The sequence below is a fragment of the Bos indicus x Bos taurus genome, chromosome 13 (genome assembly GCF_003369695.1).
Source record: "Bos indicus x Bos taurus breed Angus x Brahman F1 hybrid chromosome 13, Bos_hybrid_MaternalHap_v2.0, whole genome shotgun sequence".
Lineage (NCBI taxonomy): Eukaryota > Metazoa > Chordata > Mammalia > Artiodactyla > Bovidae > Bos > Bos indicus x Bos taurus.
In genome coordinates, this window is record NC_040088.1 from 81,105,282 (window position 1) to 81,129,311 (window position 24,030).

Here is a 24,030-nt window from a genome sequence, read left to right on the forward strand (position 1 = left end):
AACAGTTTGCCATACTTCCTTTCTCTAAAATTCCCTTTTTTCTTTCTCTTTTTTCTCTGCTGAAACATTTTAAGGTAAATTCCAGACATCATAATGTTTCACTCCTAATTATTTCTGTATCTCTAAATAAGAAGGGAGATTTTTTTCAGGGCCAACCTTACCAGTATGAACAAAATTTGCACTAATTCCTTACTATGATATAATACATGGCCTATCTAACAGGAAAAGACCCCGATACTGGGAAAGACAGAATGCAAAAGGAGAACGGGGTGCAGAGAGTGGGATAGTTAGATGGCATCACTGACTCAATGGACATGAATTTGAGCAAACTCCAGAAGACAGCGGAAGACTGAGAGGGCTGGTGTGCTGCAGTTCATGGGGTCGGAAAGAGTTGGACTTAGCGAATGAATAACAAAAATTCCCCTTATTTACAATTAGTTTGTTTCAATCAAGATACAAAATCTGTACTATGTCTCTGATACCTATGTGTCTTAAATGTTTTTTTAACCTAGAAAAGATCCTTCTACAATTTATTGTTCTTAATGCATAGACGTGCAGGAGACAGGTCAGGTATCCTATAAAATGTCCCATGTTCCAATACTTTCTTGTGTGTCACTTAGCTCTATGGCATGACTTTTTCTTGACTTTTTCATGACAGTTCAGGAGGTGCTATGACCCCATATAGATTATTTGGAGGCAGAGACAGCCTGGTTGCTTGTTGTGGTGCTAAACTCACCGAGGACTCATTTTTGTCTGACTCACAGATGCTTCCTCCTTCCACCCGTCCACACTCCCAGGGGGCAAAGCAAAGCACAGATAGTCTCCCTGAACTTGCCCACCTTTCCTTTGAGAAGATCTATATGACGTGGTCTCCCCATACGCTCCCGTGTTGGATCAACTTTCCCTTGGCTTCCCACCAGCATGTTTTAATGGATGACCCATGGGACTGGCTTGTTAGAAAATAAATACTTGCTTATTGTTAATGATATACAATCAAAATATCAATATCATTGAAGAAAGCATATGATATTTTTGAAGGGCAACTCACAGTCCTTCCAGTAGTAATAACAAATAATCCTTTAATCACTTAAAGCTAAATACAAAACTAATAAAACAAATTATTAGAGAATGAAATGATCCATAATTCTTCCATCCTAATCAAGCTTCTTTCCTTTTTGTGAAATTTTTCCATATGAATACATATTTTACATGGTTTAGTTAACATTGTATAATCTGCTAAGAGTTGGTTCTTTGAAAAGATGAACGAAATAAACTTTAGCCAGACTCACAAGAGAAGAAAGAGTGACAGTTTAAAAAAAAAAAAAAAAAGAGAGCAATAAAATCAGAAATGAAAGAAAAGAAGTTATAACTGACACCACAGAAATACAAAGGATCATGAGAAATTACTATGGACACCTATACACCAATAAAATGGACAACCTAGAAGAAATGAAAAAATCTCCAGAAATGTGCAAACTCAAGACTGAATACAAAAGAAATAAAAAATGTAAACAAACCAATTATTTGCAATGAAATCAGTAACAATAATAAAAAGAAACTCCATACAAACTAAAGTCTAGGACCAGAGGGCTTCATGGGTGAATTCTACCAAACATTTAGAGAAGAATCAACACCTGTTTTTCTCAAACTAGCCAAACAATTTCAGAGGGAAGAACATTTCTGAACTCATTCTACAAGGCCAGCCTCACCCTGATACCAAAACCAGAGAATCACACACAAAAGGAGGTCATAGGCCAATATCACTGATGAACATAGATACAAAAATCTTCAAGAAAATATTAGCAAATCAAATTCAACAATACATTGAAAAGATCATATTCCATGATCATTGGGATTTATGCCAGCAATGCAAAGATGGCTCAATATCTGCAAATCAGCATGATGGATTACATTAACAACCTGAAGAATAAAAGTAACATAATCATTTCAATAGATGCAGAATAACTTTTCACAAAATTCAACATCCACTTATGATTCTATTAACTAATAGAGTCTTTGCACATGTAATCAGTTAAGGACTGAGATGGGACCATTCTGGATTAGGGCTGGTCCTAAATCCCATGACCAGTATATTTATAAGAAGAGAACAGGACACACAGAGATATAAAGAAAGGCCAGGTTTTGGTGGAGGCAGACTGCAGCAATCAGGAGATGCTAAGAGGAGAAAAGGAAGGATGTTTTCAAGTCTAGAGGGAGCGTGGCCTTGCCAGCTCTTCAGTTTCAAACTTCTAGCTTCCAGAACTGTGAGAGAATAAGTTTCTATTCTTTCAAGTCTACCAGTTTGTGGTAAATCTGTTTACCAACAGGACTGAGAAATAAAAATTCTGCTACTTAAATTCTTGGGTATCCATCTTTCATGTGTGCTTAAGCTCACAAAGCTTTATCATTGTTAAGGAGGCCCCATCAGCCCCTGGACATTCCCAGGTCAGGCCGTGAGTCCGTCCTGGGGAAAGTGAATTTAAATCCTGTGCTATTCTTCCTGTTTACTGTGGCAATGTCTTGACCTCAGCCTGGAGGACTGATTCTGACCTAGATTTATATAAAATATAGCTACAAAACATTCTGTAAATGAAGTTACATATTGTTTTGTACTAATGGACAAGCTGACTGAGAGGCCCTTGTCCACCATCTGCTGTAGGATTATGTAGAAGTAGCCTCAATTATGCAACAAAATAAGATGCTTCAGATTCATCCATTAGTTGGATGAATATCATTACTTAAATCTATCTTCTATTACCAGTATTAACAATTCTAGAAACTGCTGGGAAGTTATGTCTCCAAATCCTGAAACTCTGCTTTATCGTTGGAGTTTTAATGAGATATCTTATTTGCAGTTACACATTCGTTTAAAAAATTGACAACATGCAATATAATAGAATTCAGTAATAAATTCAGTTTAATAGTATTCTTTGGTTTCCCTGGTGGCTCAGACAATAAAGAATCTGCCTACAAAGTGGGAGACCTGGGTCAATTCCTGGGTTGGGAAGACCCCCTGGAGGAGGGCATGGCAAGCCACTCCAGAATTCTTGCCTGGAGAATCCCATGGACAGAGGAGCTTGGCAGGCTATGATCCACGGGGTCACAGAGTCAGACACCACTGAACATGACTAAGCACAACAGTGTTCGTGGTCAAATGGCAACAAAATTACACAAAGTGTATATAAGGCTTGTTCAAATTCAATCACAAGACACAAAAAGGAGATTTACAAAGGGCTAAATGTTTGAACCAGGTTAGATTAGCAGGTTATTTGAAACAGGTGATCATTCCTGGCAGTTTTGAATTGTGAATTAGATACTTCTGTGACACATAACTTTGCCACATGGTAGCAGGCGGCAGAAGCAGCTACTGGATACCTGGAACAGTTCCGCCAAAATTATCCGACCAAGGAAAAAGGGGCTTAGGATTAGGGAGCCAGTGCCTGTCCTACCCACTTTTAGGTGATTTTTCTATTGTATCTCAGTTTCTCCTCTGACCAGAGACATATATACTTGAGTTTTAAATATATACTTTGTATACACACATATGTATAGGCACATAAAAATTAGTTTCCTTCTTTGAGACTGCATATATGTACATTCAAATGTATACTTATTTATACTGCCTATCAAAGAAACTGATTTTAATAATCACATTTAAAATGATGTATAACCAGAAAGTGAGAAGCCATGCCTCATATATATCATACGTCTATAGCCTTGCATAACTCTGAAAATGTTATTCATTTTTTCCTTGCCTCAGCCTGGAAAAAAATTATTTCAGGAAGCAGTTAAACAAATCTGGCATATTCTTGGCCAGAGTGCTACATGTTCTTGGTCAAAGTGTTGCATATTCAAGTAAGCCTGGAATCTTTCTTCGGTGCCAATCTGACATTTCACGGGGCGTCAGCCCTCACATCAGAGGAACACTGTGCCTGGCTACCCCACTGTGTAGTTCAGTGCTCCACAGGACAAACCAGTGTAGCAAAAATTAATTTTAAATGTGGATTAACAATGATGGAGTGTGAATAGGCTTGTTTAGGGACCAGTCACACTGAACATCTAACAGGGAAGGGATGTATGCACACAAAGTTATAACTGTATAAGCCCACAAGAGTGAGCTAAAATTTCCCAGATACTTAGTTCTGGAACCTTTCTTTTTAAAAATAAATCAATCTGCCTTTTCTCACTTGCTCCTTTCTTCTGGTTTTAGCAGAAGTCTCATTTGTATTTTTAAAAAATACCAGCTATTTTGGAGTTTAGGGCCATTTCCATCCCCTTCATGGGTCACAGCCTGGTGTGGCAAAGGGACTTGTGTAGCTCAAGGAAGCTATGAGCCAAGTCACGCAGGGGCACCCGTGCTAGATGGGTCATGGTGAAGAGTTCTGACAAATCGCGGTCCACTGGAGGAGGAAATGGCAAACCACTGTAGACTTTTTGCCATGAGAACTCCATGAACAGTACAAAATGGCCAAAAGACATGACACCGGAAGATGAGTTCCCCGGTCAGAAGGTGTCCAGGACGCTACTGGGGAAGAGCAGAGGGCTGCTACTAACAGCTCCAGAAAGAATGAAGTGCCTGCGCCAAAGTGGAAATGATGCTCAGTTGTCGATGTGGCTGGTGGTGAAAGTCAAATCTGAAGCTGTGAAGAACAATATTGCATAGGAACCCGGAATGTTAGTAAATTGCACATGGTCAAGCAGGACATGGCAAGATTGAACACTGATATCTTAAGGACTTGGTGAACTAAAATCAACTGGAATGGGTGAATTTAATTCATGACCATTATACCTACTACTGGAATGGGTGAATTTAATTCAGATGGCCATTATATCTACTACTGTGGGCAAGAATCCCTTAGAGGAAATGGAGTAGCCACCATAGTCAACAAAAGAGTCTGAAATGCAGTACTTGGGTGCAATCTCAAAAATGACAGAATGATCTCAGTTCCTTTCCAAGGCAAACCATTCAACATCACAGTAATCCAAGTCTGTGCTCCCACAACTGATGCCAAAGAAGCTGAAGTTGACTGGTTCTATAAAGACCTACATACCTTCTAGAACTAACACCAAAAAAAGATGTCCTTTTCATCATAGGGGACTGGAATGCAAAAGTATGAAGTCAAGAGATACCCAGAGGAACAGGCAAGTTTGGCCTTGGAATACAAAATGAAGCAGGGCAAAGGCTAACAGAGTTTTGTCAAGAGAACATGCTGGTCATAGCAAACAACCTTTTCTAACAACACAAGAGATGACTCTACACATGGACATCACCAGATGGTTAGTACTAAAATCAAAATGATTATGTTCTTTGCAGCCAAAGATGGAGAAGCTCTATACATACAGTAAAAACAAGATCTGGAGCTGACTGTGGCTCAAATCATGTGCACCTTATTGCAAAATTCAAGCTTAATTTGAAGGAAGTAGGGAAAACCACTTGGCCACTCAGGTATGACCTAAATCAAATCCCATATGATTATACAGTGGAGATAATGAATGGATTCAGGGGATTAGATTTGGTAGACAAAGTGCCTGAAGAACTATGGATCAAGGCTTGTAACATTCTGCAGGATGTGGTGATGAAAACTATCCCCAAGAATAAGAAATGAAAGAAGGCAAAGTGGTTGTCTGAGGAGGCTTTACAAATAGCTGAGGAAAGAAGAGAAGCAAAAGGGAAGGGAGAAAGGGGAAGAAGATATACCCATCTGAATGCAGAGTTTCAGAAAATAGCAAGGTGAGATAAGAAAGTCTTTTAAAGTGAACAATGCAAAGAAATAGAATGAGAAAGACTAGAGATCTCTTCAAGAAAATTAGAGACACCAAGGGAATATTTCATGCAAGGATGGGCATGATAAAGGACAGAAATGGTAAGGACCTAACAGAAGCAGAAGAGATTAAGAAGAGGTGGCAAGAATACACAGCAGGACAATACAAAGCAAGTCTTACTGACCTAGATAACCATGATAGTGTGATCACTCACCTAGAGCCAGACATCCTGGAGTGTGAAGTCAAGTGAGTCTTAGGAAGCATTATTATTAATATGAACAAAGCTAGTGGAGGTGATGGAATTCCAGCTGAGCTGTTTCAAATCCTAAAAGATGATGCTGTTAAAGTCCTGTACTCATTCGGTCAGGAAATTTGGAAAACTCAGCAGTGGCCACAGGACTGGAAAAGGTCAGTTTTCATTCCAATCACAAAGAAGGGTAATGCTAAAGGATGCTCAAACTACTGGACAATTGCACTCATTTCACTTGCTAGTAATACTGTGCTCAAAATCCTTCAAGCTAGGCTTCAACAGTACGTTAACCGAAAACTTCTAGATGTATTGTTTAGAAGAGGAAGAAGAACCAGAGATACAAATTGCCAACATTCACTGGATCATAGAGAAAGCAAAGGAATTCCAGAAAAATGTCTACTTCTGCTTCATTGACTACACTAAAGCCTTTGACTGTGTGGATTACAACAAACTAGAAAATGTTTAAAGAGATAGGAATACCAGACCACATTACTTGTCTTCTGAGAAACCTGTATGCAGGTAAAGACACAACAGTTAGAACCAGACATGGAATAATGGACTGGTTCAAAATTGGGAAAGGAGTATGACAAGGCTATATATTGTTACCCTGCTTAACTTCTATGCAGAGTACATCATGCAAAATGCCAGGCTGGATGAATCACAAACTGGAATCAAGATTGCTAAGAGCCATATCAACAACCTCAGATATGCAGATGATACCATTCTAATGGCAGAAAGTAAAGAGAAACTAAAGAGCCTCTTGATGAGGGGGAAAGCAGTGGGGAATAAAGCTGGCTTAAAACTCAACATTCAAAAAACTAAGATCATGGCATCCAGTTCCATCACTTCATGGCAAAAAGATGGGAAAAGTGGAAACAGTGACAGATTTATTTTTTTGAGCTCCAAAATCACTGTAGACAGTGACTGTAGCCATGAAATTAAAAGATGCTTGCTCCTTGGAAGGAAAGCTATGACAAACCTGGACAGAGTATTAAAAGGCAGACATCACTTTGCCGACAAAGGTCCATATAATCAAAGTATTGTTTTACCAGCAGACATGTATGGATATGAGTCAGACTATAAAGAAGGCTGAGCGCTGAAGAACTGATGGTTTTGAATTGTGGTACTGGAGATGATTCTTGAGAGCCCCTTAGAGTGCAAGGAGATCAAACCAGTCACTCCTAAAGGAAATCAACCCTGAATATTCATTGGAAGGACTGATGCTAAAGGTGATGCTCCAATTCTCTGGCCACCTGATGCATAGAGTTGACTCGGTGGGAAAGTCCCTGACGCTGGGAAAGATTGAAGGCAACTGGGGGAGCAGGTGGCAGAGGATGAGATGGTAGATACATCACTGACATGCATTTGAACAAACTCTGGGAGATGGCGGAGGACAGAGGAGCCTGGCATGCTACAACCCGTAGGGTCACAGAGAGTTGTCACAATTTAGTGCCTGAAAAACAACAACAATCTAGACCTTTAAATACATATACACTTCTTGATGCAACAAATCCACTTGAAAGAATTCATCTGTAGGAAATAATCACTAGTATTCCCAAAGCTTTACATTTAGGGTTCTTGGATGCAATATTGTTCATAAGAAAGAAAAGTAGAATTGACTTCAATACGTCAATAACATGATAAATTATAGCACACATAAAATTGAATCTCAAGCAGATAATAAAAATGTGTCAAGAATGGGGAAAATACTCTAAAAATTATGAAAAAAAATTGCCTCTGAAATATGAATGTAAATGAGTCACCAGAGTAAGATCCAATTTTATTAAAAAGTAAAGAGAATAATGAGATAGGAAGTAGAGACCTATATGGTAACAGAGTTCATTCTGGGCATTGGATGAAGGACCCTTTTAACATTTTTTATGTCGTCAGAATTTTTTTCTGACGTGTAGCTACTTTGCTTTTTACAGAGTAAAACCTGCTAAACACCTTAGTAGAATAAATGAAGGCATCCATATTTTCTTTCTTTAGCGACATAAAAATCTGGAGATGTTTATCGACCACTTTCTTTTTTTCCCCCCAGAAACTGCTGAAGTGCAATGGTGCAGAATTTCATTTTGAACTTTTTCCTATATAATCAACAAAGACTGTAAATGTTCTAGGGAACAGGGGGTCTATTGATCACCCGGTGCGCTGGTTCAGCACGTAAATGTTCAGACATGAATGTGGGAGGTTAGGTAAGCCCATGAAATATAAACACACCGCGGGCATCAAGAGGCTGTCAAGAAGACTGGAAATCTGGAAAAAGTTCTCATATTCTTATTTTGTTATTTTCAGGTAAGATCCTTAAATAAACCCTCAGAATGTCTGTCCTTGGTTCCTTCACGTATGTGAGAAATGGCCAGAGAATTATGAATAAACAGTCTTTGAACATCAAATCTGAGGCTAAGACATCAACTGCAGAATCCCATCAAAGATAATGTCGTACAGAAATTTCAATTGCTTTTGAGAGAAATACTACAATGATACCTTGGGAAAGAACAGTTACAAGACTATTTTTAAAGATGTGAATCAATACTTATAAATATTGACACTAGCCATAAACTACATGATAAACACAGATATTCCTTCAGCATACACCTGCATATGTTCACATCCACTCTAAACAATTTCATGTTTCTGGACTCCATTTTTGTAAAGCCCTTCGCACAAAGCAGGAGCTCAAAAAACTGTATCTTTCCCTTTTCTATTCGAATAGCCCATTTCCCTAGAATGAATTAGAGTTTCATTTGAAAAGTAACACGTGTAAAGGCAAAACCTTTAAGTCTTCCAATACATGTATTTATATAACTATCTTTAAAATATACTAGGTATTATGCACCACTGCTTGCTAAGTGCAAATATGTGAAACAAGACTGAGTCCATCTGCTGATGCCCTGTGGCCATCACATGCTCCTCAACGCCCACTCAGGTCCCATGTCTCTTTTCTGCCCTGCTCACCCGGCCCACAGCACCCCATCCCAGCGTCTGCCACGTGCTCATAACTGCTACTCTGTGTTGTGACCTGTAATAGGCTTCCTTTTTTAAGAAAAAACAAAGGGAAAGAGGAAGGAATCTTTACTCTCAATTTTGCAACTGAAAAATCCTCATGGCTGACTTTACTTTTGGAACCCACAATTGGGTTGTTAATGCTGAGTATGAGTTGCAGAAACTCTGTCCTCCAGAGAAGACTGCATTATTAAAAACACAAAACAAAATGACCCAAAGCTCCTCCAACTAGAATAGCACAGAAACCGAGCTGCATTTGGAGCCACACACTCCTGTGCACACACATGGCAGGCATGCCCTGTTGTGTCGTAAACTGTGATGATAAGCACACATCACAGGATGCTGTGAGGGAAACAGTATCAGTACCTTTCCAGGCCAGAAGATGGGGTGGGGGGTGTTGACAGGCGATAACACCTGTCAAGGTCACCTGGCTAGCAGTGGAGGTCAGGACTTGAACCCTTGTTAATTTAATGTACTTTGCTGTACTATTGTTCCCTTATGATTCAATGAACTCTGAGAATATAGAGGATCTTTGTTTTCCTTTAATGTTCTTGGCACAGTTGGGGTTATAAAAAGTTAATATGTGGGTTTGCCAGAATCCTATGACTTGGGGCTTCCCTGAGAGCTCAGTTCGTAAAGAATCTGCTTGCAATGTGGGATACCTGGGTTCAATCCCTGGGTTGGGAAGATCTTCTGGAGAAGGGACCTTAAAGCACTCCAGTATTCTTGGGCTTCCCTGGTGGCTCAGCTGGTAAAGAATCCACCTGCAATGTGGGAGACCTGGGTTCGATCTCTGGGTTGGGAAGATCTCCTGGAGAAGGGAAAGGCTACCCACTCCAGTATTCTTGCCTGGAGAATTCCATGGACTACCATCCATGGGGTTGCAAAGAGTCAGACATGACTGAGCAACCTTTACTTTCACTTTAAGACTTTGTCCAACTTTGATTCCTCCCATTGATGACTTTGGGCTTCCCCAATAGCTCAGTTGGTAAAGAATCCACCTGTAATGCAGGAGACCCCTGTTCAATTCATGGACTGGAAAGATCTGCTGGAGAAGGGACAGGCTACCCAATCCAGTATTCTTAGGCTTCCCTGATGGCTCAGCTGGTAAAGAATCTGCCTGCAATGCAGGAGACCTGGGTTCAATCCCTGTGTTGGGAAGATCCCCTGGAGAAGGGAAAGGCTACCCACTCCACTATTATGGCCTGGAGAATTCCATGGGGTCCATGGGGTCACATGGAGAAGTCCATTGGGTCACAAAGAGTCAGACATTACTGAGTGATTTTCACTTTCACTTTCATTGATGTCTTTGGTGTAACCAAAGGTGGTCTTCCATGGACGGATGACTGGGAATTTTTTTGTGAAACTGAACTCCCCTGTAGATTTTTGGGGAAAGTCCAGGAATGTTGATAATGGAGTTCAATTTAAACTTTTTAGTGAAACCAACTGATGTCTATGGCTCTACATTATTCACGCTTTTCTTCAAAAACATATATATGAAACTTGAAAAAACATATATGTGAAAACTGAAAAAACATAAAATGACAGCATTTTTAAATAAAGAACTTTAAAGATAATCTAGACTTGCCTTTGCATTTCCTGCTAGGAAACCTGAGGCAACTATTTATGCCTGATTTCTTTAAGCCGACAGTGTTGGCAGCATCGGTGGGAACAGGCTTTTTTTTTTTAACCATTGGTGAAATAGTTTATAATCTTGAAATTTAGGGGAAAAAAACATATAAACAAAAATATTCAATACCTAAAAGTCTGACTTACCTCCGAATCCATCAGGCACATATGTTTTTAGGACAATATTGCAGAAAATGGTTGGCAGTGATAAAGGTTTATTTCCCTCATTCCGGAGGGATATGTGTCGATAGCCTGCTTGGAGGCCATCCAGGGGCAGAATCCTCTGGCCGATCAGCTTGTTGTTGTCGTCATACACGGCGATCCTCAAGACAGCCAGGTCGGGGAGGATCACCTGCAAAGACAAACAGCACTTGTCACTGATCTGCGGGACACAGCTCCCAAGAATCACAACGCCAGGGACCCGGACCACACCCATACTGCTCGGAAAGGTTCCTTCCCAGTGCAAACAAGCTGATGGTCAATTTACATTCCTAACGCATACTGTGTAAGTTACAGTGCCCAGGGCATTGAGAAAGACAACGGGAACAGGTTTCCTGGAAATCAGTCCCTGAAGATTGTCAATAGAATGAATGGATATAAAAGATGGCTAATCCAACCCTTGCCATCTTTCCCCATTCCCACCTACATAATAGGTGAACAACAAGAGACCTGGAGAGGAAAAGTGACTTCCCCTTATGTCAAAGATGGCCAGTGACAGCTGGGTCTGGATCCTGGGCCACCTGATTTCAAATCCTCTGATCTGTCTACTACTGGGCTGCTTCTGACATTGAGCTCTGTTTTTGAGAATATGGAAAGTATCTTTGAAGAAATGCCTCATGTATAAAAGACAATTTATATATAAATTTGGATTATTTTTCTTTGCACTCCTCAGTTTTTAACACATTTTGGGATATTAAATAAAGATGAGACAGCTAGAAACATTAACATATACCCAAGACATCGAGTCTTCCCAAGTGGCATACTGGTAAAGAATCTGCCTGTCAATGCAGGAGACTCAAGAGATGTAGGTTTGATCCTTGGGTCAGAAAGATCCCCTGGAGAAGGAAATGGCAACCTGCTCCAGTATTCTTGCCTGGAAAATTCCATGGACAGAGGAGCCCAGCAGGCTACAGACTGTGGGGTCACAAAGAGTCAGCCACGACTCAGTGGCTGAGCACACACAGCATAAGACATCTACTCTTGCCATCCCCAAACCAAATACATGGACACAACATCTGAGCTCAGATGGCAGAGACCCGAAATCCATGGATGCAGCATCTGAGCTCAGATGGCAGAGACCCTGCTTAGATATAAAAGAGCCACATGACAAGAAAATCTGATGTTTTTAATCAAGAATTTCTATTTATTGGCTATGAGCAGCTAAGACACCTTAGTTGATTTGAGCACTATGTCAAAGCTAGGCAATGAATTGGCTGCTTATTCATGCCTACAGGTTATAATTTAGTTCCAGTTCATGAAGACGAAAAGGTGAAACCAACTTTAGTCACCGTGTTGTTCCTCATTTGGTGAAAGGGGCTTATGCTGTGAGATTCATGCAAAGAAGAAAAACAGTAACAGCAAGAAAGAAAATAAAGCAATTAGTATCAATGAAAGGCAATGTCACTTCAGAAGAGCAGGGAAGGATCCAAAATTGGCATCTTGTTTCCGGGGCCAGTAATATTGCGTGTAAAAAGCAAGTTTATTTCCCTATGCATCAAAAACAGAGCCTGAAATCAACTTTCTGAATTTCCAGAAATGTATGTAGGGATATTTTTTTTTGGCACGAAACACTGGCCATAGTGACAACAGATCCAGCTGTAACAAACTGAAAAACCCGGGAAGAAAAAAAGACACATTACAGCTGTATGCAACTCACGCTACACTCTGATTGTAGAAGAGAAGGTGAAAAGGTAGGGGGAGGTGTTGCATGGATAATGGGATTTACATAATCAGAAAAGCCTACATCTCAAAATGGCTTGATTCATTGAACTATACTTATCTTCTGTAATATGCTTTCTGCAAACTGGTCAGCCAGTTCTGAGGCTGATAATTCATATTTTTGTTAAGATAAAAAGGTGATTATCTGTGTTGTAAGACACAAATGGAATAGAGACACTTGGAAAACGTGTGCCAAAGAAGAAGCCAGAAAGCACTCTGGTCATGATAACAGAACAAGTGAGAGAGAAACAGGCATTTTTGATATAGTACTGCGAGGGCATGGATTTTTCAATACATCTTCTGATGATGAAAGAGAAACAAATGGCAGAAAATGGTTACAAGATTAAAACCCGAATCATTATAGAGAATGACTGATTTGTCTGTGTGCCCAGTCACTTCAAGTCATGGTTGACTCTTTGTGACCCTATGGACTATAGGCCGGCAGGCTCCTCTGTCCGTGGCATTTTTCCTGGCAAGAATACTGGAGTGGGTTGCCATACCCTCCTCCAGGGGATCTTCCTGACCCAGGGATCGAACCTGTGTCTCTTGCATTGCAGGCAGATTCTTTACCACTGAGTCACTGAGGAAGCCCATAGGATCAAAGTATAATATGAAGATAAAAACCAAAAAACAAAAATAACATATTATACACAGAACCTATACATATTATACACAGGACCACACTTCCTGGAGGCACAGGACAATAACCAACTGACCCACTGAAGGACATACACCCTACCCACCCTCTTGGCCAAGGAATATTGCGAGGCACTAGCCCTGCCAGGGCAGGGAGGAGCTCTCCCACGTGTGACAGTGTCGCCTGCGGGGCTCCCTCTGAGAACACTGTGAACCCAGAGCTTGGGCACTGCGTGGGGAAGGTGGGCTCCTCCTGGGAGGAAGGAGAGCCAAGAGGACAGGGCCACACAGAAACAATCATCATGTGGCTGCTGCGGAACATCTGCACTGGAAGAAGACATCTGGGGTTAAGAGACTGTCTGCAGATCATGTAGTATCTCTCCACTAACATGTGGCTCCTAACTTAGCAGAGCAAGTCTGACACATTGAGAACACTCTACCTTCCGAAACACAAATGATTCTTCATTGTAAACCGGATTGAGTCCGTTGTTCATCACCATGCGAGTGCGGAACTCCTTCCGGATAGTGTCCGTGGGCAGTCCATACATATCCACTTCTACATATGTGCCAATTTTCTTATCTGATAAGAACTGACCTGATATGACCTGGAGCAGAAGAGAAATGGGAGGAAAGAGAAGTTAAGCTGGTGTAATGGTCAGTAACAGAATAATCTGGCAGGGAGGGAGTCTCTGTTCATCTTTAGAAATTCAATTATCTCTGGAAATAATGTATTCATTCCTTACTGAACTGAAGTGGTCAATTCAAATATGCCTTAAGATCCTTTCATAGTTCCAAAATTCACTTTTATTGAATTCTTTCAGAAGTTTTACAAAGAGACAGACAGAAAGAAAAGTAACGCTAAAATGTTAAACTGATATTGACAATTAGAGGACAGTGTTATTTTTATTTTTTAAACCAGTATTACAAAAGCAGTACTGACTGCTTCGTTTCACAGTTAGGTTAAGACGTTGCAGACAACTACTTTTTGTATTATATGAGTCATGCATATTACCTTCTTCCATCTGTTATAAAGCTGTGGAAAGAATTTTTTCACCTATTTCCAAATAATTATAGCTAATAATTATATTTTTTTCACATTATCTAATAGCTAATCATTATGAAACAGTTTTTTCAGGTATAACTGACATTAAATGGTACACGTTTAGAGTGTACAATGGAATCACTTCTGACATATGAGCACATCTATAAAACTGTCACCAATATTAAGGCAACAAAATTTTCCATCAATTCCCAAAGTTCCTTTGTACCCTTTTGTAATCCATCCCTTCTTCTGTCTGTCTAGAGGAAACTACTGATCTATTTTCTATTACTTTACATTAGTTTGCATTTTCTAGAATTCTGCATCAATGTAATCATATAACAGGTATTTTTTCATTAATATGCTTTGTTTTTTATAGCAGTTTCTGTTTACAGCAAAACTGATAAGAAAATATAGTGCTTCTGTCCTCTCATCCACAATATCCTCACTATGGATACCTCACATCTCAGTAGCATATTTGTTATAATCGGTGAACCTATATTGATACTTCATTATCACCCAAAGCCATAGCTTACATTCAGAGTTTACTCTGGTGTATATTTAATGGATTTGGAAAAAATTGTAAATATAATGACATGTATCTATTATCATAGAATCATACAGAATGGTTTCACTGCCCTAAAATTCTTTGTACTCTGCCTGTTAATCCCTCCCCACAATTCTTGGTCTTTTTTTTTTTTACCATCTTTATAGTTTTGCCTTTATCCAGAATGTAATTTAGTTGGAATCAAACAGTATGTCACTTTTTCAGACTAGTTTTTTTCACTTAGTAATGTTCATTAACTGGATGGATGAAGCACAAGCTGGAATCGAGATTTCCAGGAGAAATATCAATAACCTCAGATATGCAGATGACACCACCCTTATGGCAGAAGGTGAAGAAGAACTAAAGAGCCTCTTGATGAAAGTGAAAGAGAAGAGTGAAAAGTTGGCTTAAAACTAAATTTTCAGAAAACTAAGACCATGGCATCAGTCCCATCACTTCATGGCAAATAGATGGGGAAACAGTGGAAACAGTGGCAGACTTTATTTTTTGGGGCTCCAAAATCACTGCAGATGGTGACTGCAGCCATGAAATTAAAAGACAGTTACTCCTTGGAAGAAAAATTATAACCAACCTAGACAGCATATTAAAAAGCAGAGACATTACTTTGCCAACAAAGGTCCATCTAGTCAAGGCTATGGTTTTTCCAGCAGTCATGTATGGATGTGAGAGTTGGACTATAAAGAAAGCTGAGCGCAGAAGAATTGATGCTTTTGAACTGTGGTGTTGGAGAAGACTCTTGAGAGTCCCTTGGACTGCAAGGAAATCCAACAAGTCCATCCTAAAGAAAATCAGTCCTGAGTGTTCATTGGAAAGACTGATGTTGAAGCTGAAACTCCAATACTTTGGCCACCTGATGTGAAGAACTGACTCATTGGAAAAGACTCTGATGCTGGGAAAGATTGAAGGTGGGAGGAGAAAGGGACGACAGAGGATGAGATGGCTGGATGGCATCACCGACTCAATGGACATGAGTTTGGGTAAGCTCTGGGAGTTGGTGATGGACAGGGAGGCTTGGTGTGCTGCGGTTTATGGGGTTGCAAAGAGTCGGACACGACTGAGTGAACTGAACTGAATGTTAATTTGTTTCATCCATGTCTTTTCATGACTTGATAGCTCATTTCTTTTTAGAATTAAGTAATATTCCACTGTCTGGACATACGATTCATTGCTTCTTTATCCATTCACCCACTAAGTGGCACCTTGGTTACTTTCAAAATTTTATCAAGTATGAATAAAGCTGCTGCAAACATCCCTGTGTAAGTTTTCACATGGATGTGAATTTTTAATTTGTTTGGGTAAATACCAAGGTGTATAAGTGCTGGATCACGTTTAAAGAGAGTGTTGAGTTTTGGAAGAAACCACCTAACTGTTTTCCAAAGTGGTCGTATGATTTTGCCTTCCCACCATCAATGGCCAAGAATTCCCATTGATCTACATTCTCCACTGGGTACTTTTTGATCTGGTATCTTTGATGAAAAGTAGCTAATAATTTCACTAGTATAAAAAAATGTATCTCAAGAAAAAAAAATGTTAAAGTTGAGAGCAACACGTGGATCTTGCAACTTGACATTAAATATTTTAATTGCGATCTTTTAAGGCTTTTCCAAGACCACCTGGATCCACTCTTTTTACACTATTCTGTGGAGAGCAGGAGACTTACCTGCACGGAGCAAGTGGCTGCAATAACCCCATCAACAGGCGTTTCAGAGAAAGGATCAAATGTTCGATCAGGCCGTCTCATGAAATCTGGTTTGAGAAGGTACCTAGTGGGACAAAAGCATAGAAGGAGTTTACTAGTTTCTTTATAAAGACTCAGAAAATCACTATCAAGACACTGAATACATCTTTATCGCCATTTCTAACTTAGGAAATAGGCTTTTAGGTGGAGGATCCCAAGAACTGAAGAGAATAACCCTGTCCTATGGATGACCCCAACAAGGAACATGGAAGAGGAAATGTTCTTTAGATCCAGGCTCTGGGACATCTATGATTTCCTGACACTATCATCTTCTCTGGAACTTGATGCTCTTACATGCATAAAATAAAATGCAAAGAATAACAATGAAAAACCAATTATATGAGCTATAGTTATCAAAATATGGAAAATTTCTTTATTGTTTTAATTAATATATTAAATTATGGAATCTAATGGCAAGTTTGATAATTAGCAGAGTTTCAAAGTACTGATAATCATAAAACTATATTGAGAGATCTCTAACAATTATAATGAGATATAAAAATATCTGTGATTTATATTGGTGTCAGAATCAGATGTACCGCTAACACTACTATGGAATGCTATGTATTTTCATAATCAAATGAAATGTGGTTTCAGTTGGAGGTCTCTAATTCTAGTGAGGATAATTAGGCAAGAAGATGAAATAAAACGTAACTAGATTGGAAAGAAGTAAAACTATTTCTATTTGCAGACAACATGATCTTGTTTATAGAAAATCCTACAGAGTATACTAAAAAGCTATTAGAATTAATAAATGAGTTCTAGGATACAAAATCAACATATAAAAACCTATTTTATTTATATGCACCAAGCAATGAACAATCTAAAAACAAAATTAAGTAAATAATTGCATTTATAATGGCACCTAAGAGAATACGATACTTAAGAATACATTTAACAAAATAAGTACATGTACTTTGAAAATCACAAAACATTGCTGAGGAAAATTTTAAAAGAACTAAATGAATGGAAAGATATCTTGTGTTTATGGATCAGAAGACTTAATATTGTTAAGATGGCACTACTCTCAAACTGCTATACAGATCCAATACAATCTCTATCAAAATCCCATCTGGTTTCTTTACAGAAATTGACAAGCTGATCCTCAAATTCACATGGAAACTCAAAGACCAAGAATTCTCAATACAATCTTAATAAAGAATTAAGTTGCAGGTCTCAGACTTCTTAATTTCAAAACTTTCTACAAAGCAACAGTAGCCAAAGCAGCTTGGTATTGGGGAAAAAAGATTAACATATAAATTAATGAGACAGAATTGGGAGTTCAGAAATAATTTCATATCTATGCAAATGATTTTTGACAAGGATGCCAAGACTACTCAGTGGGGGAAAGAATATTCTTTAAACAAATGATGCTAGGTCAACTGAATAGCCACATGCACAAGAGTAAAATTACTTCCTTCTTTCACATCATAAAGAAAAATGAACTCAAAATGGATCAAAGACCTAATAGTAAAAACCTATAACTATAAAACTCTTAGAAGAAAATATATGGGTAAACCTTTGTGAGTCAGAATTTGACAATGCATTCTTAGACATAACTCCAAAAGTACAAGCAGTGAGGGAAAAAAGTACATAAACTTGACTTCATCATATTTTTGCACTCAAAGAACATTATCAAGGAAGTGAGAAGACAAATCATAGAATGGGAGAAAATATTTACAAATCATTTATCTGATAAGCGACTTGTATCTAAAATATATGAAGAACAAATAACTCAGTTAAAAAATGGGTAAAGGATCTGAATAGACAGTTCTCCGAATAAGATAAACAAATGGCCCACAAGCAGTTGAAAAGGTGCTTAATATCATTTGTCATGAGAGAAATTCAAGCCAGCATCACAATAAGACACCATTACACACAGTAGGTGGGAGGAGAAGGGGATGACAGAGGATGAGATGGTTGGATGGCATCACCAACTCAATGGACATGATTTTGAGCAAACTCTGGGAGTTGGTGATGGACATGGAGGCCTGGCATGCTGTGGTCCATGGGGTTGCAAGAGTTGGACACGACTTAGTGACTACTTTGGCCACCTCATGCGAAGAGTTGACTCACTGGAAAAGATTCTGATGCTGGGGGGGATTGGGGGCAGGAGGAGAAGGGGACAACAGAGGATGAGATGGCTGGATGGCATCACTGACTCGATGGATGTGAGTCTGAGTGAATTCTGGGAGTTGGTGATGGACAGGGAGGCCTGGTGTGCTGCGATTCATGGGGTCGCAAAGAGTCGGACACGACTGAGCGACTGAACTGAACTGAACTGAGCGACTGAACTGAACTGAACACACACTAGGAGGGCACTAGGAAAAAAGAAAAAGAAAATTCATATACATGTGGATGAGAAAATGGAGAAATTGGAGCCCCTACTCAACACTGCTGGTGGGAATGTAAAATGTTGCAGCCACTGTGGAAAACAGTCTAGAATTCATCACTTACACAGAGTTACCATACGACCCAGTGATTCTTCTCTTATGTGTATACCCAAGAAAAGTGAAAACATATGCTCACACTAAAACCTGCACATGAAGGTTCATAGTAACCAAAAGATGGAACAATTCAGATTTTCAGCAAAAGATGAATGGACATACAAGATGAGGTATATCCACACAATGGAAAAATAATAATAAGTAATATAATTATTTCAGTAACAAAAAGAAATAAAGTACTGATACACAGTACAACATAGGTGAATCTTGCAAATGTTGAAGACAGTCATAAAAAGGTCTAATATTATATGAATCCATTTACATGGAATGTGCACAACAGGCAAAAATGTAGTGACAGTGTGTAGATTAGTGGTTGCTTAAGGCTGGGATGGGAGCAGGAGAGGTTACAAGGTGACAGACGAAGAGTATGGGTTTTCTTTCTTGTATGATTAAAGAGTTTTGAAATTGATCCTCAGCACTGTCTGCCCCTAATCCCCATTGGGTATGGTCACAGAATCACACTCTGGCTGGATTACATAACAATCCTGAAACTGTGTCAAAGAACTCCACCTCTTCAAAACAACATTTTTTTTTTAATGACGATAATTATAGATAGGAAAATTACATACTGAGAAAAAATATGAGCTATCGACTTCCCTGATAGCTCAGTTGGTAAAGAATCTGCCTGCAATATAGGAGACTCTGGCTGGACTCCTGGGTCAGGAAGATCCCCTGGGGAAGGGATAGGCTACGCACTCCAGTATTCTTGGGCTTCCCTTGTGGCTCAGCTGGTAAAGAATCTGCCTGCAATGCAGGAGACCGGAACTGGGAATTCCTGGGTTGGGAAGATCCTCTGGAAAAGGGAAAGGCTACCCACTCAAGTATTCTGGCCTGGAGAATTTCATGGACTGTATAGTTCATGGGGTTGCAAAGAGTCAGACACTACTGAGCGACTCTCACTTCACATGAGCAGAAAATAAAAGCACTTTCCCCAAAACCGTAAGTTTGTTTTTAGATGTAAAAGAATCATAATTTAGGATCAAATCTTTCATACCTCTTAAAGTATAACTTTTATAAGTTTCAACTCTAGATGATGTTAAATCTATTACTATTGTTTAAAATGCAACCAAGGGGAATCCCAAAGCACGATATTTTTCCTTAAAGAAAAGTTTACAGTCGTGTTTTTGGTTTTGACAAAGCTGACATTCTTTGCTATCTTCTAAGTCTGAACAAAACATGTTAATACATAGACCCACATTCCATTTGGGTGTAACGAGCAATAAAGAGCCTCTGAGGACAATACTGATTTTTATTTTATTTAAACATTTTTAAAATTTTATATTAGAATATAGCTGATTTATGTTGTGTTAGTTACAGGTGTACAGCAAAGTGATTTAGTTATGTATTTATAAATATTCTTTTGCAGATTCTTTTCCCATATAGGTTACTATAGAGAATTAAGTGGCATTCCCTGTGCTATACAGTAGGTTCCTACTGATTATGTTTCATATATAGCAATGACACTGATTTTTAAATCAAGGATACAGAAAGTTTATAAAACTGTTCAAATATTAAAGATGACTTTGAACATGCAACCTGTCTCCAGGAGGATACAACCTGTACTATTAACATAAAAGCTCTCTAACTTCATAGAACATACTGTTTTCTATGTTTGTAGAGTTTTAGATTTGGGCCTTTTTTGTAGCCAGCATTAATCACCGAAAAATATGATACAGCAAAAGCTCGAGTAGATGAGTAAATACAATTCTTCACATATTTTTCCAAGGAAGACTATCAGCTTTGTCTGGCGAAGCATCAGACATCAGCTATTGGGGGAGGTAATGCATGACAGTTGTAGGTTTCACAGGGAGTCAGCACTGGGCTCCAATAAGCAGACTCAAACCGTTCCTTATTAGGGATGGAAGGGGATGTGGAGATGAGGGAGAAACAGTGCAGTCAAGAAACAATAGAAAAAAAAAGAAACAATAGAAAAGCCTTGTGGCAAGGCCCTGGTTCCCCCTCAAGGGATAAACATAACAATACTTTTGAGCTGTTTTGCAGATAAACACAAGGTGGGAGAAATTGACTGCAAGCTGCCTATAAGCATGCAGACCCCAGACAGGCTGGAACCAGAAGACTGATGATGCGGACTCTCAATTACAGCAACACCAACCAGTCAGAGGAATGCCCATGGGCTGGTCATGCCCTCTTTGAACCATTTCTATAAAACTACTAAATACCCACTTTGGGTTGCAACACACTTTCGAGGGCATTAGCCCCATATGGCCCCTTTGCTTGGCAAAGCAATGCTTTTTTCGTACCTTTTTCTACTTCACACCTGAAATTCTAATTCAGAGGCTGGATTTAGCTTCAGAAATTTGACAGATCCCTGGCTTGGGGCTGACCCTTAGCGAGTTCATCTTGAACAACTGTCTATTTGGGGCCTAAGGCAGCAGAGACTGTCACTCACGACTTAGGGGTTGCGTAGGTCACGGGCCCCTGGGCACTGACGGGCAAGCAGAAGCTGGAGCCCTGGCTCTGAGGGTGGAGCTTGTGCCATCGCAGAGCTTTCTGCTTGGCTTAATGCTCTGTGCTACTCTCCCGATTCTTAATGATTTGTGAACACGGAGCACTTGGGTCCCACAGACTACATAGCTGGTCCTGCCTGGTGTTTTTCGGTGTGGGAAATGAACCCATTCCAAGCATCCAGGTCTGTGTGATGGCCACAGGGCAAGTCTAAAGTCAACGGCAAGTGAATTGATGTAAGAATTCTCTGTGGACTTAAAGGCCTTGGAGGCAAGGGCAGGAGAGAACGGCTTTCAGCCAGGTGGAGGACAGGAGTTACAGAATCAAGGATGGTGGAACAAGAAAGTTCATCCTGCTTCACCACATCTGAGATGCTATCAACACGCCCTCATTTTATTTACCAGCAAGCAAGCAAAATGGTGCTGATTAACAGAAAGTTACCACGGATCTTTAGACTCATTTTAACTTGACAAAGTCATTTAAAAAGTGTGTACTTTTGAATCATAAAATATCATAGTATTTTGATAGCAACTGTCGGGTTTCTTCCAAAAGCCTGGAAAGACTTGAGAAATTAGTTTGCTCTATTTTATTATAAAGTGTAGAAGTACTTCCTGCTTTTCCAACTTTAAATATGAGCCTGTAATAAACTACTGCTCACTTCCTGGTAAAAATCACACTTACAGGATGCAGTGGTGTGGCCTCCTAAACACACTGCCCACAGACCAGACAGGGAGTCCCAAGTAAGTTTCTGATGTTTGGTTACTGTTGTGAGATTCAGGGGTTTCTACACTGTTTGCCACCATAGGCCTAAAAGACACAGAACATCTCTTTACAGAAACCCTCAGACATAGCCCATGAGGATTTTTTAAAATTCCCTGTAGGTGGGCAGGAGCAAGACAAAGGCAGGGGGGTGAAAGCCCCAGGGTACCTCGATGCCCCTGCACGAAGCGCGTCCTTCACAGCCGGCCCATCTCTGCTGCCAGCTACAACTCCTCAGGAGCTCAGCACAGTCAGGAAAGACTGCTTTTCTCTGTCCTGTGGGCAAGAGCTCTGGGTGTGGAGAAAAGGGGAGGGGCAGGGGGACAGGAGACTTATTGTTCATGCCTCCAGTAGTCCTGATGCCCCAGGGAATGGTCAGACTTTTCAGTCCCTCTGAAAAAGGGACACACAAGCACAGAACCCAGGCTAACACTGCTGTTGTTGTTTAGTTGCTCAGTCGTGTCTGACTCTTTGCAACCTCGTGGACCGCAGCATGCCAGGCTTCCCTGTCCTTCATCAACTCCCGGAGCTTGCTCAAACTCCTGTCCATCGAGTCGGTGATGCCATCCAACCATCTCATCCTCTGTCATCCCCTTCTCCTCCTGCCTTCAATCTTTCCCAGCATCAGGGTCTTTTCTAATGAGTTGGTTCTTCATATCAGGTGGCCAAAGTGTTGGAGCTTCAGCTTCAGCATCAGTCCTTCTAATGAATATTCAGGATTGGTTTCCTTTAGGATTTGACTGTTTTGATTTCCTTGCAGTCCAAGACCTCTCAAGAGTCTTCTCCAACACCACAGTTCAGAAGCATCAATTCTTCAGCACTCAGCCTTCTTAATGGTCCAACTCTCACATCCATACAGGACTACTGGAAAAACCAGGCTAACATAGCACCATCCTTGTTCATGAATGGATTTTGCAATAAACAGTGCAGAAGGTGAGACACTGAGCATGTGAACTATGGTAAAACAGATCCCCACCCACTTCACCTGGCCTTTAACAATGCTTTGCTGAAATTCTTCAGGAAGTCCAGGGGTGGGGGCAGTTAGGACAGGAGTCACCCGTTCTCTTGCCTGGGGCCTTACAACAAACGCTGCAAGTTCCTTCAGCACAGCCCACCACTGACGGACTTTGCTGAGTGTGGACAGGTGGACAGGTTTGGTTCGGTAACACTGGGGCCCCTTTTCCATAGAAAGGATGCCCACCCCGTGTCTGGGCAGGAGGAGCCACTGAACTCCTGAGGAGGGTGAAAAGCCTGTCCTGAGCCAGGTGAAGGCTCTGGGAGGCTCACAGCCAGTGTGGACACGAGGACCGCTCCGCCCACCTCACCTCGCTCCCCAGGCTCCTGTGAAAAGAGGCTCTTTCAACAGTCTGTGATCTCTGCCTGTCATCAGGCACATGGGCTGTAGCTTCCTTTTCTTTAACCTCACTTTTCCACAGAAATTTGCAGTTTGTAAAGGACATCAAATGCATACACTCAGTTCAAACTCACTGAGCTGCCACAGCAAACCTGGGGTGACGGGTATCACTGGCTTCATTTTATCAGCAGGAAATTGAGATTCAGGGCCTCATCTACCTGCCCAGGGCAACATCAGCCTGTGGAAGACCTGGTTGGGCTAGTGCCAAGGACTCTTATGCCCTCTACCATGGCTGCCCCTGGGGTCTCAGCCCCCACGGGGGCCCACCCATCAATTTATGTACACAGTCTCCTGGTTCTCAATGTTTGGCACTAAAT

General features: G+C 40.3%; 1 protein-coding gene across 8 annotated transcripts in view; it reads right to left on the reverse strand.

Annotated features, from left to right (window-relative positions):
• Positions 1–24,030, reverse strand: part of PLCB4 (phospholipase C beta 4) — a 480,675-nt gene that overhangs the window by 46,364 nt on the left and 410,281 nt on the right. For all 8 annotated transcript variants that reach the window (XM_027560320.1, XM_027560321.1, XM_027560322.1 and 5 more), the window contains 3 exons: positions 16,490–16,592; positions 13,663–13,827; positions 10,796–11,000 (listed from right to left, as the gene is read on the reverse strand). In XM_027560320.1, coding sequence (XP_027416121.1) covers positions 10,796–11,000; positions 13,663–13,827; positions 16,490–16,592 — 473 coding nt within the window. The remainder of the gene's footprint in view (positions 1–10,795; positions 11,001–13,662; positions 13,828–16,489; positions 16,593–24,030) is intronic.